Below are 13,194 nucleotides of genomic sequence, written 5' to 3' on the forward strand. Positions count from 1 at the left end.
CCCCTGAGGTGTCCCAGACTGTGAGAGGGCACAGGCTGGGCTGAGGAACCCCCCTCCCCCCCGAGTGCAAAATTTTTGTGCACCGGGCCTCTAGTTATACCAATAAAAGGATGACACATTTTGTGAACACACACACACACACACACACACACACACACACACACACACACACACCTCCTGTGTGATCCATTCACCCTGGGCCTAGGAGAACACCCCGCAGGGGAATGAGGTGGGCACTCACACACACATACACTCAAATGCAGGCTCTTGGTTGTCCCAGCACTGCTTTGATTTCTCAAGCCATTACTATACAAAAGCTCTGAAGATAACTGAATTCATTCTGCTAGGATAGAAAGAGCCTGAGTCCTAACAGGTCACAGCTCTAGCCATCATTGCCTTTCTAAAAGGAAGCAACAAACAAGAAACCACAATTTCATAATCTAGCAATCTGTTTTCATGCTCCTAAAATGATAATAAAGAACAAAGCTTTAAGATGTTTATTATGCCTTTCAAAATAAATTTTCACATGTTAGTTTTAATTTCTCAAAAGAAAATCTGCTTATAATGACTTTATTAATCTCTATCACCATCATATTGAGTTTATTAAATGGTGCAAGCAGAGATTGAAATAGTAATTTTATATCCACATGGAGAAGCAATTATCTATTACTACTGTATTAAAAACAATTTCCCCAGGAGAAGCAAGTCATGACAAGTCTTATATGAAGAGAGGGGAGCTGAGGAGGGGAGGTTGGGACTGCCAGCAGCAGCTCTTGGCTGAACCAAGGAAAGGCAAATTCCTGGTGGGAATATTGTCATTAGACCTGTTCAGCAATTAATTCCTATTTTCTAACTCCCATCCGAATCAAATAAGCTATCTCCTCCTGAAAGAGCAGTCCCATCTTTCTCTTGCTAATCCTCAACTCACCCTTTCACTGTGCCCTCTGAAATCCTTACTACTGAAAAGTACTTATGCCTCTGTATTGTTCTAAGGGTCCTACACACCTGACCTTAACTGACACCTGGCTTTTCTCTGAGACCTTACTTCCTCTTCAACACTAGAGCTAGTTTACTTATGAAGTCACATGTGCTTCTCCAGCCCCGTTTTGAGGCTGTGGGGCTGAGTGGCATTGGGAGAAGGTATGCTCTATTGCTCTTCGGAGTTTGCAGCACACATTGGCAGGTTCTTCTATCCTTTTAGCTTCATTAATCTTCCAACTACTCTCCAGTTACTCCTAGCCTTTCAGACACACCCTAACCAGCATATATACTCATTCCTGAAAAATGCTGGGACCAGCAGGTGGTGTTGAATCACAAGGTTTTTGTTTGTTTGTTTTTTGGCTCTCTTGCCCTTCTCTGGCTTTTCAGATCTCTGCAAGGAGGTGGAAAATGGCCTGTGTTCCCTGGGAAGGTGGGCACCTCCTTTGTGATCCATTCACCCTGCGCCTAGGAGAACACCCTGCAGGGGAATGCAGTGGGCAATGGGGCTCCAAATTGTGAAATCCCAGTGATGTCCCCCAGAGCCATATGTCACTAATGCAGCCTCAATGTGCTGGGGTGGGGTGAACTTGGGGAACGCAGCCACCTCCTTTGTTGCTTTGCCCTCTCAGCAATAGCAACCTCAGACCTCCATGGAGTCCCCACCATGTGCCTCCACCTAACCTGGGATTAGTCGCAGAGTGCTCCCTTCTCTCAGGGAAAAAGTGTTCCTACAGTACCAGTTCTTGGATTTGCAGATAATGTGCTCTGCAACAGGACAGGAAGGGTGAGGGGAGGTGACCAGGCTCTGTGGCTTTGTTTATCTGTTTGGAATGCTGATTGTCAGACAACCATGGCTGCACCTCTGTGCTTAGTCCCTGCCCAGGTCACTGGACTTAGCTACAGCTGATACTGTCCACTCCTGCAGGAATGCTCACTGTATCTCTCTGCTCCTCCCTGCTGAAGGGAGTGCTAGCCACAACCTAATTCCGCCCCTCTCCAGGCTGAGCCCCGCAGTGAGCTCCAGGAGGAAGGGCTGCATCTGTGGCTCATCTCAGCTTTTCTCCCTTCTTGCCTCCCCTGTTTGCTCTCACTTGCCCACCTTTAGATGTCTCAATGCACAGATCTCTCAGACATGTTTGTGCATTGAGCCAGGGAATGCTTTGTTGAATTATAGCTGTTCATATTGTTGAAACTTCCAAGGGAGATACAAAGGGGATCTATCATGATGCTATTCCTGATGTTAGTCAGGATTTGAAAAAATTCTTTTGTTTACTGATTTTATAGAAGGAGGGAGGGGAGGGGAGAGAGAGAGAGAGAGAGAGAGAGAGAGAGAGATTGATTTTTGTTCTATTCATTTATGCATTCATTGATAGAGCCTAGACTAAAGATTGAACCTGAAACCTTGGTGTATGGGAATGACACTTTAATCAACTTAACCAACTGAGTTACCCAGCCAGGGCAGGATTTTAAAAATGTACACCTAAATGACATTGTATCTAAATTAATCTAGCTCCTCCATTACCTTTTCATTTAATAACCCTTAATAAATTAAATATTGTTTTAAAAAATGTCCAAATCACTGGCTCTATGGAAAAAAATGATGTTTGAGGGGAATTTTTAAAAACATTATACCACACTTTCAGTTTGTAATAAAAGATATAAGATATTCCATCAGAATTGTAATTCAAGAAAGTGGAACTCCTAAAGAGCAGTTTTATCTATTTAAATGACAAACACTGGGTATTTGAGTGGTAAAGGTTACTAAAAGATTTTGGCATTGTAATCTATCATACCATTGTTATATCTTCTATGAATGATTCATTCCCAATGATATATCATACCTGAACTTCCTATTCAAATGGAATTAAATTTACTGAACATGAATACTTACTTTGGTGGCAAGACATAGATGTTCATCAGATACTATCACTAACAAATTGAAATTATTTTAAAGAAGTAGTAAGATTGATTTCAGTGAGTCTTGACTAAGTGGCTACATCCATTGTTTAATCTGATGATCATTAATTTTTATAACTATTCTTCACATTGAAAACCAAAGCTAAAAGTATAAATTGTTGTAATTTAAATGGTAGAGTGAATCCTTCATAATTAAGAATAACATGAAAAAGAAAAATTTTTATTAGCAAGGTTGAACATTTAATAGTAACTGGAATAGTAAGTGGACTATAAATAAATATTTATATTGGTGTGGCTATAAGAATATTAACTTTATTTGCTGCCTCTGGCTATGTAAAGATTTTAGCTAAAGAACCAAGGCAAAGTGGACCATTTGGCAATTATTCTCTAAATCAGGGTTACAAACTATATGCCTAGAGGGCCCAGGCATATAAATTAAATGAGTGAAGCAGGAAGGAGCTGATGTACCTGCATTTCTTAAAGCTCTGTTAAAAGTGTACAGTTGCCCTTCAGCTCCAGCTGACTGCTTGCTCTGCAGACTTAACATTGATAACTTCTGACTTATAAGTGTTAGCTGAAATGCTTTTAAAATTCTGCATTGCAAAGTTTACCATCAAAATATCTATAGTTCTGCACAGCTCACGCTGGGGATGGAGCCCACAACCCGGGCATGTGCCCTGACCAGGAATCGAACCATGACCTCCTGGTTCATAGGTCGACGTTCAACCATTGAGCCATGCTGGCTGGGCAGGATTCCCTCATTTTTAATAGCCGAATAATATTCCATTGTATATATATATAAAACACAACATCTTTATCCATTCATCTGTTGATGAGCACTTAGTTTCCATATCTTGGCTATTGTAAATAATGCTGCTACGAACATGGGAATGTAAGTATCTTTTAAGTTAGTATTTTCATTTCCTTTGTATATATTCCCAGAAGTGACACTGCTGGATCATATGGTAGTTCTATTTTTAATTTTCTTGAGGATTCTCCATAGTGGCTGTATCAGTTTACAATCCCACCAACAGTGTAAAAGAGTTCCCTTGTTTTACATCCTCACTAGCATTTGCTCTCTTTTTGTCTTTTTGATGATGGCCATCCTAACAGGCTTGAGGTGATATCTCATTGTGGTTTTGAGTTACATTTCCCCAGTGACTAGTGACGTTGAGCACCTTTTCATATCCCTGTTGGCTTTTCATATGTCTTCTTTGAAAAATGTCTGTAAAGGCATTTTGGCCATTTTTACATTGGGTTATTTGTTTTACTTTTTGCTACTGAGGTGTATGGGTTCTTTATATATTTTGGGTATTAACTCCTTGTTAAATATATGTTTGAAATATTTTTTTCCTATTCTATACATTGTCTTTTCACTTTGATTTGTTTCTTTGCTATGCTTAAGCTTTTTAATTTGATGTAGTTACATTTGTTTATTTTGTTGCTTATGCTTTAGGTGTCATATTCAAAAAAATCACTGCCATTTTGTATGGGTTCTTTATATATTTTGGGTATTAACTCCTTGTTAAATATATGTTTGAAATATTTTTTTCCTATTCTATACATTGTCTTTTCACTTTGATTTGTTTCTTTGCTATGCTTAAGCTTTTTAATTTGATGTAGTTACATTTGTTTATTTTGTTGCTTATGCTTTAGGTGTCATATTCAAAAAAATCACTGCCAAGCCCCATGTCAAGGGGCTTTTCTCCTATCTTTTCTTCTAGGAGTTTCACGTCTTATGTTTAAGTCTTTAACCTGTTTCAAGTTAATTTTTGTGAGTTTTGTAAGATAGTGGTCCAGTTTCATTCTTTTACATGTGAATTATCCAATTTTCCCAACACCATTTATTGAAGAGATTCCCCCTCCCCCTCCCCGAGTATTCTTGGTTTCCTTGTCAAATATTAGTTGACTTGTATGATGGGTTTATTTCTGGGCTCTCAGTTATGTTCTATTGATCTGTCTGTCTGTTTTTATGTCAGTACCATACTGTCTTGATTACTATAGCTTTATAGTATAGCTTGCAACCAGGAAGTATAATGGCTTCCGCTTAGTTGTTCTTTCTTAAGATTGCTTTGACTATTCAGGTTTTTTTGTGATTCCATATAAATTTTAGGGTTGTTTTTCCTATTTCTGTAAAAAAATGCCACTGGAATCTTGATAGGGACTGCATTGGACCTATAGGTGGCTTTTTGGTAGTATGGACATTTTTAATTCTCACCTAAGGATATGCTTTTATTGACTTTAGAGAGAGAGGTTGGGAGGAGAGGGAAAGAAGAAAAACATCGCTGTGAGAGAAAAACATTAACAGGTTGTCTCCTGCACATGCCCTGACCAGAGCTGAGCATGGAACCTACAACCTTGGTGTGTGCCCTGACCGGGAATCGAACCTTTCGTTATATGGGATGATACTCCAACCCACTGAGCCACACCAGCCAGGGCCTGCTGTCTTTGTGTTTTGATGTCTTGTGGTATTGGTATACTTTAACTTCTATATTATGCTCTTTTGTGTGATTACTACAGGTTTTTCTTTTGTGGTTACCATGAGGTTCACATAAAACATCTTAAAATTATAGCACCCTTTTTAAAACTAGTAACTTCAGTAGAATACCTAAGCTTTACACTTTTACTTCTCATTCCCTTACATTTTAGGTTATTAATGTTATAATTTACATATTTTTATATTGTGTAACTAATAACAGATTATTGTAGTGATGGTTGTTTTTACTACATTTGTGTTTGAACTTTAAACTAGAGTTGTAAAGGAATTACACACCACCATTACCCTATACAGAATCCAACTCTGACTATGTATTTACCCTTACCAGTGAGTTTTATACTGCCTTCTTATGTTTTTATGATGTTAATTGGTGTCCTTTATTTTCACTCAAAGAACTCCCTTTAGCATTTTTTGTAAGGTGGGTCTCATAGTAATGAATTCCCTCAGCTTTTGTTTGTTTAGAAAAGTCTTTATCCCTCTTTCATTTTTGAAAGGCAGCTTTTCCGGGTAAAGTATTCTTAGTTGACAGTTTTCTTCTCTTTCAGTATTTTGAATATGTCATCACATTCTCTTCTAGCATGAAAAACTTCTGTTGAGAAAACTGTTGAGTCTTATGAGGGGTCTCTGGCATGTAACTTCTCTCTTTTCTCTTGCAGTTTTCAAAATTCTTTTGTTGACTTCTGACAATTTAATTATGAAGTGTTTCTGTGAGGCTCTATTCAGGTTCAACCTATTTGGGATCCTTTGAGCCACTTGGAACTGGATGTTTATTTCTTGCCCCAAATTTAGAAAGTTTTCAGGCATTATTGCTTTAAATACATTGTCTCTTTCCTTTTATCTTTCTCTTCTCCTTCTGGAATTCCCATAACACAAATATTCTTTCATTGTGTCCCATAACTTCTATAGGCTTTCTTGACTCTTTTTCATTCTTTTCCTATTTACTCCTCAGACTGAATAATTTCAATTATCCTATCTTCCAGGTCACTGATTTTTTTTTCTTCTGCATGGTTCAATTAGCTTTTGAAGCTCTCTATTGAATGCTTCAGTTCAGTTACTGTATTTTTCAGCTGCATGATTTCTGTTTGATGTTCTTTGAGGTTTCTATTTCTTTGTTGAAATTCTCATTTTGTTCATAGATTGTTTTCTTAATTTCATTTAGTTTTCTGTCTATGTTATCTTGAAGTTCATTCACTACATGTCATTAAGATGAGTATTCTGAATTCTTTGAGAGTTCATAGATCGCTTTTATTTAGGATCAGTTATTAAAGCTTTATTAATTTCCTTTGTTGGTGTTATATTTACCCAATTTTTCATGAGCCTTGATTCCTTACATTTGTATCTATGCATTTAGGATAGGTGCTTAAAGTTGTCTTTTAAAAATAAATTTATTTAAGCCTATCCACCCCCCTGAAGTGAATAGATTTAAAGGAAATAATTGAGTACATATTAGAACAGGTAGTACACAAACATGGTAGTCATGAGAGGGGTATTAAAATGACTGAAGTTTGAGAGACTAGTCAGTCATAACAGGCCCAAGTCTTTTAATCTATAATCTATGCATACATTATATGCTGCTTAGGCTCTCAGAGGTTACATAACAGGCATAAAATCTTCAACCTATACCAGGCCGTTATAAGACTGATTTTTTCCTAAAAACTATTTTTTAAAAATATGGCAATAACGATCAGTCATTCTCTGTTCTCAAATATGTACTAATTTCCAGCCCCCCAAATTGTTCCTTCTGCTTGGAATGACTGGCTTCCCATCTCTACCTGTTGAAATCCTACAATCCTTCAAAGTCCATGCTAAATGCAATCATGCAATCTCTTTCATGCAACCTTTCCTCATCCTGACATCCGACGGATTTCTCTGCCTTTCACAGTATCAACAGCACCTTCCCTTTCTACTGCGCTTCCCATTACAGTTTTGGTGGTATTCATGATATTTAAATAATTATATTCTTCTACCTAGTAGATTTTAAGCATTTTCATGTGAGAAAAATAAAGAGTATGATTTTTATTCACCTTTATACAACTATAGCACTTAACAAAGTGCCTTATACACAGACTAAGCACATAATTGATATTTGCTGAATTGAATTTAATATTTTAAGCAACGTTCATGTGACACTTACAATTTTGCGCTTGATCATGAAGAGTGGAATTTTTGCATGGAGAGGGGTTGAGGACAGTTCTTTATGAACTGTTGATAAGTACAATCTTCTTTTGATATTCCCTAAATCAGTAATTCTGAAAAAAGAAAGAGAAAAGAAGAGAGAAAGATTTCCATCAAGATAATAACCACGTCTTTGGATAATCATCAAAATGATATAATTTATCATATAGGCTCTTTCCAACAGGGAGATCAAACACAGAATTTAAGAATTGCCTTTTTTTCTCTCAAGAAGTAATAAAATTTCTTCCTTAAATTCAAAGTGCTCACAAGCTTGAATGTATAAATTCACTCAATATGCTAATTTATTTCAGTACTTTATACTAGATTTCCAGTCTTCCAGCCTATGAAAAGAATTCAATTTGTATGAACTGAATAACTGCTAGCCTTTAATAACCATGCTTGTTCCAGCCCCTTAAGTTTGTGTTATCTTGGGACATACTGTCACATACTAAATAAGAAAACATTATGGGTTTCTTTCCCTGAAAATGCACCTGTCATTTTATATAGGCTGTTAGTCTGCTTAGAGACAGACACAAAACACTGACTGTCGGTTTCACTTTCTAAGCACATATCTTCAAACCAGAATTATAATACACAAGTTTATTGCTCACTATTCAGGTCAACCTGCAATGATACCAAGGACGCTGAATTTGAACATCTTTAATAGATTTAGAGAATAGCCATGATCACAAAGATTAGGTTTTCTTCAAATTGATAGGAGCTCATTTTTATGTTCTGCTTCCTCTAGGTCTCAGAGATAACACCGCAGGCTAAAACCTCCAAACCTGTCTCAGGCTGCTGTATTGTAGAATTGATGCTTCCTGAAAGGCTATCTTTTTATTGGAGTATAGTTAATTTCCCCCCTATTTTTAGCAACCTTGTCTACATGTACCAACTGCTAATTTTCTACAATTAGCAATTCCCAAAGGAGAAAACATTTAATTTGAATATTTGTAGTGTAATGAACTATTTTTTAAGTCAACATAGCCTTCTTTTCTACTTTTAAGTGAGTTTATTGGGGTGACACTGGTTAACAAAATTACACAGGTTTTCAGGTGCACAATTCCACAACACATCCTATACCACTACATTAGGGTCACCACACCAAGTCAAGTCTCCTTCCATCACCACTTACCCCCCTATACACTGGCCAACACCTTCCCCAACTCCCTTCCCCCTAGCAATTAACAAACTGGTGTTCGTGTCTATGAGTTTCTATTTTTTGCTCAATCCCTCCACCCCCCGCAAGACCCCACCCTTCGGACAGCTGTTAGCCTGCCTCTATCTATGAGTCTCTCTCTCTTTTGCTTGTTAGTTTTCATTTTGTTCATTAGATTCCACATATGAGTGAAATCATATGATACTTGTCTTTTTCTGACTGGCTTATTTCACTTAGCATAATGCCCTCTAGTTCCATCCATGCTGTCACAAAATATAAGATTTCCTTTTTTTTTTAAATAGCCAAGTAGCATTCCATTGTGTAAATGTACCATAGTTTTTTTTTATCATCCACTTGGCTGTGTCCAAATCTTGGCTATTGTAAATAACATTGCAATGAACATAGGGGTGCACATAATTCTTTCAAATTAGTGTTTTGGGTTTCTTCAGATACATTCTCAGAAGTGGAACAAGTATATCATAAGGCAGTTTTATTTTTAAATTTTTGAGGTAACTTCATATTCCTTTCCACAGTGGCTGCACCAATTTTCATTAACACCAACAGTGCATAAGGGTTCCCTTTACTCCATATCCTCATTAACACTTGTTTGTTGATTGATGATAGCCATTCTGACAGGTGTGTGATGATACCTCATTGTGGTTTTAATTTGTAGTTCTCTGATGACTAGTGATGTTGAGAATCTTTTCATATGTCTATTGGCCATCTGTATGTCTTCTTTGGAGAAGTGTCTATTCAAGCTCTTTGTCCATGTTTAAAATTTGGTTTTTAGTGTTGATTTTGATAAGTTCTTTACAAATTTTAGATATTAACCCTTATTAGATGTATTGGTGAATATGTTCTCTCATTCAGTGGGTTATCTTTTCATTTTGTTAATAGTTTCCCTTGGTGTACAAAAACTTTTTAGTTTGATGTAGTACCATTTATTAATTTTTATTTTGTTTCCCTTACCCAAGGAAATAAAGCAGAAAAAATATTGTTACGAGAAATGTCTGAGATTTTACTGCCTGTTTTCTTCTTGGATTTTTATGGTTTTAAGTTTAACATTAAGTCTTTAATAGATTTTGAGTTTATTCTTATATATGATGTGAGTCAGTCTAGTTTCTTTTTTTTTTTGCACAAATATGTACAATTTTCCCAACAACAGTTATTGTATGTTTTTGACTCCTTCTCAAATATTAATTAACTATAAAGGTATACATTTATTTCTGGGCTCTCTATTCTGTTCCATTGATCTATATGTCTGTTTTTATGTCGGTAGCAAGCTGTTCTGAATACTATGGCCTTGTACTATAGCTTGATATCAGGTAGAGTGATTCCTCCAACTTTGTTCTTCTTTCTCAAGATTGCTTTGGCTATTTGGGGTCTTTTGTGGTTCCATATAAATTTTTGAAATATTTGGTCTAGTTCTGTGAAACACACCATTGGTAGCTTGATTGGAATTGCACTGAATCTATAAATGCTTTGGGTAGTATGGATATTTTAATGATGTTAATTTTTCCTATCCATGAATACGGTATGTGCTTCCACTTATTTGTGTCTTCTTCAATTTCTTTCTTTAGTGTTTTCTACATTTTCGAATACAGGTCGCTTTCATCCTTGGTTAAATTTATTCCTAAAGTATTTTATTCTTTTTGAAGCAATTATGAATGGGATTGTTTTCTTAGTTTCCCTTTCTAATAGTTCATTATTGATGTATAAAAATGCAACTGATTTCTGTATATTTATTTTTGTATCCTTCTATTTTACTGAATTGATTTATCACTTCCAGTAGTTTTCTGGTAGAATCTTTAGGGTTCTCTATATACAGTATCATGTCATCTACAAATAATAACAGTTTTACTTCCTTTCCAATTTGGATACCTTTTATTTTTTCTTCTTGTCTGATTGCTACGGCTAGGACTTCCAGTACTATGTTGAATAAAACTGGTGAAAGTGGACACCCCTGGCTTGTTATTGATTTTAAGGAAAATGCTAGTAGTTTTTACCCATTGAGTATAATGTTGGCTGTGGGTTTGCCATATATGGCTGTTATTACGTTAAGGTGTGTTTCCTCTATTCCCACTCTGCTGAGTTTTTATCATAATCGGGTGCTGGATTTTATCAGGAGCTTTTTCTGCATCTATTGATATGATCATATGGTTTTTATCCTTCATTTTGTTTATGTGGTGTATCACGTTTGTTACTTGTGGATAATGTAGCCATCTTGCATCCCTGAAATAAATCCCACTCGATCATGATGTATTGCTGGATCTAGTTTGCTAATATTTTGTTGAGAATTTTAGCATCTATGTTCATCAGGGAAATTGGCCTATAACAAAGCATTTTCTGTAGCTCTTTCTTTCCCCCCCTGCCCATGTTTCTAATCACATTATTTCCTTCCTCTACGATACTCTACGTATTTTTCTGTAGAAAATTATTACTGAACAATGGTAAGAATAAGTACAGTAAAAATTAGATGAGATAATTTCAGATTATGGCCATAAAGCTAAAAATTCTACCCTACCTGCACTATACAATGCCATAAAGTCATCTAAAAAAGCAACACACTATTTCAATCCACAGAGATAAGGTTTAAAATGTGAAACTACTATGTAGTTTTACACTTAGATGTATATAAATAAATGTAGTATAATATCTGCCCCAAAGCAATGTGCTCAAAGTGGGATGGATATGCATATGGGGCCGAGGGGTGCAACACAACCATTCACTGCAGTGCAGGAAGAAACTACTAAAACTATCTTTCATCCCACCCTTTTAAAATGTTATTTCTGTGCACATTTCAGTACAGTAATACATTTATATAATTTGAGATAAATAAATGTACCTATGTGGTTAGTGTGCTCAAACATTTTAACAATAGAATACAGGGTCAAATATATTTGGAAGGCATTGTCAGAAGTAATTCTATCAGCTCTCTTCTATAAGAAGCTCTGATTATGGAATAGAAGAAAAGACTATATAGAGGTTCTGGAAAGAAAAAGGGGGAAAAGTTTGTTTGATGCATCAAACAAAAAGTTTAGTTGCATCAACCAAAAACTCATTTGAGACACAGTTTTATTAAAGGTTTGCTTTACTTGTAGGAATAAAATTATATAATTTTTATTTGAATTAGGTAAGGATCAAACTCCAAACAGAGAAACATTTGAGTATATACCATTTTCTCAATATATGAAACAATAAGAACATTCATTCATTCATTCATTCATCCATTCACATGTGCAACAAATACCCATTGAACCAGGCAATAACCTGGGAATACAATGCAGAATAAAATAGTAAAAAGAAAGGCAAGGTCCCTATCCTCTTGGAGCTTCTATTCTAGTGGAAAAGGCAAGTGAAAAAGTATAAAGAGACAACATACATGCAAGTATCGTAAGTGCAATGAAGAAAACATGTAAGAGACTAAGCTAGAAAAGATGAAGAAATGACCTACTTCAGACAGGAAAGCCAGCACGGGTAGCACCTAGAAGGTAAGGGAGGGACATGAAGTAGAAAGGGTAGGCAGGAGCCAAGGCATGCAGGGTCTTTATGCCAAGGTAAGGGGTTTATAAATTTATTAGGAGCCCAGTGCACGAATTCATGCACCTTGAAAGGAACTGTGGGCCACGAGGCTGTAGTGGGCACAGGGGCGGGTCGTGGCCCATCCTCTGCGCCCCTGCCTGGACTCTCCCGTCACGGCCACGGGTCCTATCTGCCAGCAGCCCCACTCCCGCTGCTGCCGCTCCCACATGCTGACAGCACCGGCCCCACTCGCACCTGGTGATGGCGCGGAGCGATTGGGGCTGGTGCCAGCAGCAGGTGTGAGCGGGACTGGCACCGTCAGCGGGTATGAGCGGCGGCTGCTGCCCCGATCTCCCCTCAGGAGCAGGGGGAGGTGGAGAAGCCCTCAGGGGCAATTGGGGCTGGCAGCTGCCGCTCACACATGCTGACAGTGCTGAGCAATCGGGACCGGCGCCAAGCACTGGCAGTGGGTGCAAGTGGAGGCTCTGGTGCCAGCTGTGGGTGCAAGCGGGGCCGTCACCAGCAGCAGGTGTGAGAGGCGGCTGCCAGCCCCGATTGCCTCTCAGGAGCAGGGGGAGGTGGAGAAGTCCTGAGGGGCGATCAGGGCCAGCAGCCGCCACTTGCACCCACTGATGGCACCAAGGGACCGGGGCCAGTGCCGGCAGCGGGTGCAAGAGGCAACTCTGGCACCAGCAGCAGATGCAAGAGGGGCCGGTGCTGGCAGCAGGTGTGAGCGCCGGGCAGGACCACGGAGCAAAGAATTTTCAGTAACCACCAGAGGCTTGCCCTGATGACAGCAACCGGTGCCCTGCCTTTGTCTGGAAGCCCCACTCACCTGCTCCACCATCCCATCGCAGCTGACGCCTGTCATGTTCTGTGCTCTGCCACCTGCTGCCGATGCCCGCCATGTTTTATGCGTGCCCCCTGGTGGTCAGCGCACATC

The 13,194-nt window shown here is 38.2% G+C and overlaps 1 protein-coding gene across 9 annotated transcripts in view; it reads right to left on the reverse strand.

The window, feature by feature from the left end:
- Positions 1-13,194, reverse strand: part of LOC102261779 (chromosome unknown open reading frame, human C3orf67) — a 218,853-nt gene that overhangs the window by 130,479 nt on the left and 75,180 nt on the right. For all 9 annotated transcript variants that reach the window (XM_014541379.1, XM_005868425.2, XM_014541384.1 and 6 more), the window contains one exon: positions 7,530-7,644. In XM_014541379.1, the coding sequence (XP_014396865.1) occupies positions 7,530-7,644 (115 nt within the window). The remainder of the gene's footprint in view (positions 1-7,529; positions 7,645-13,194) is intronic.

The sequence above is a fragment of the Myotis brandtii genome, unplaced genomic scaffold (assembly GCF_000412655.1).
Source record: "Myotis brandtii unplaced genomic scaffold, ASM41265v1 scaffold268, whole genome shotgun sequence".
NCBI lineage: Eukaryota > Metazoa > Chordata > Mammalia > Chiroptera > Vespertilionidae > Myotis > Myotis brandtii.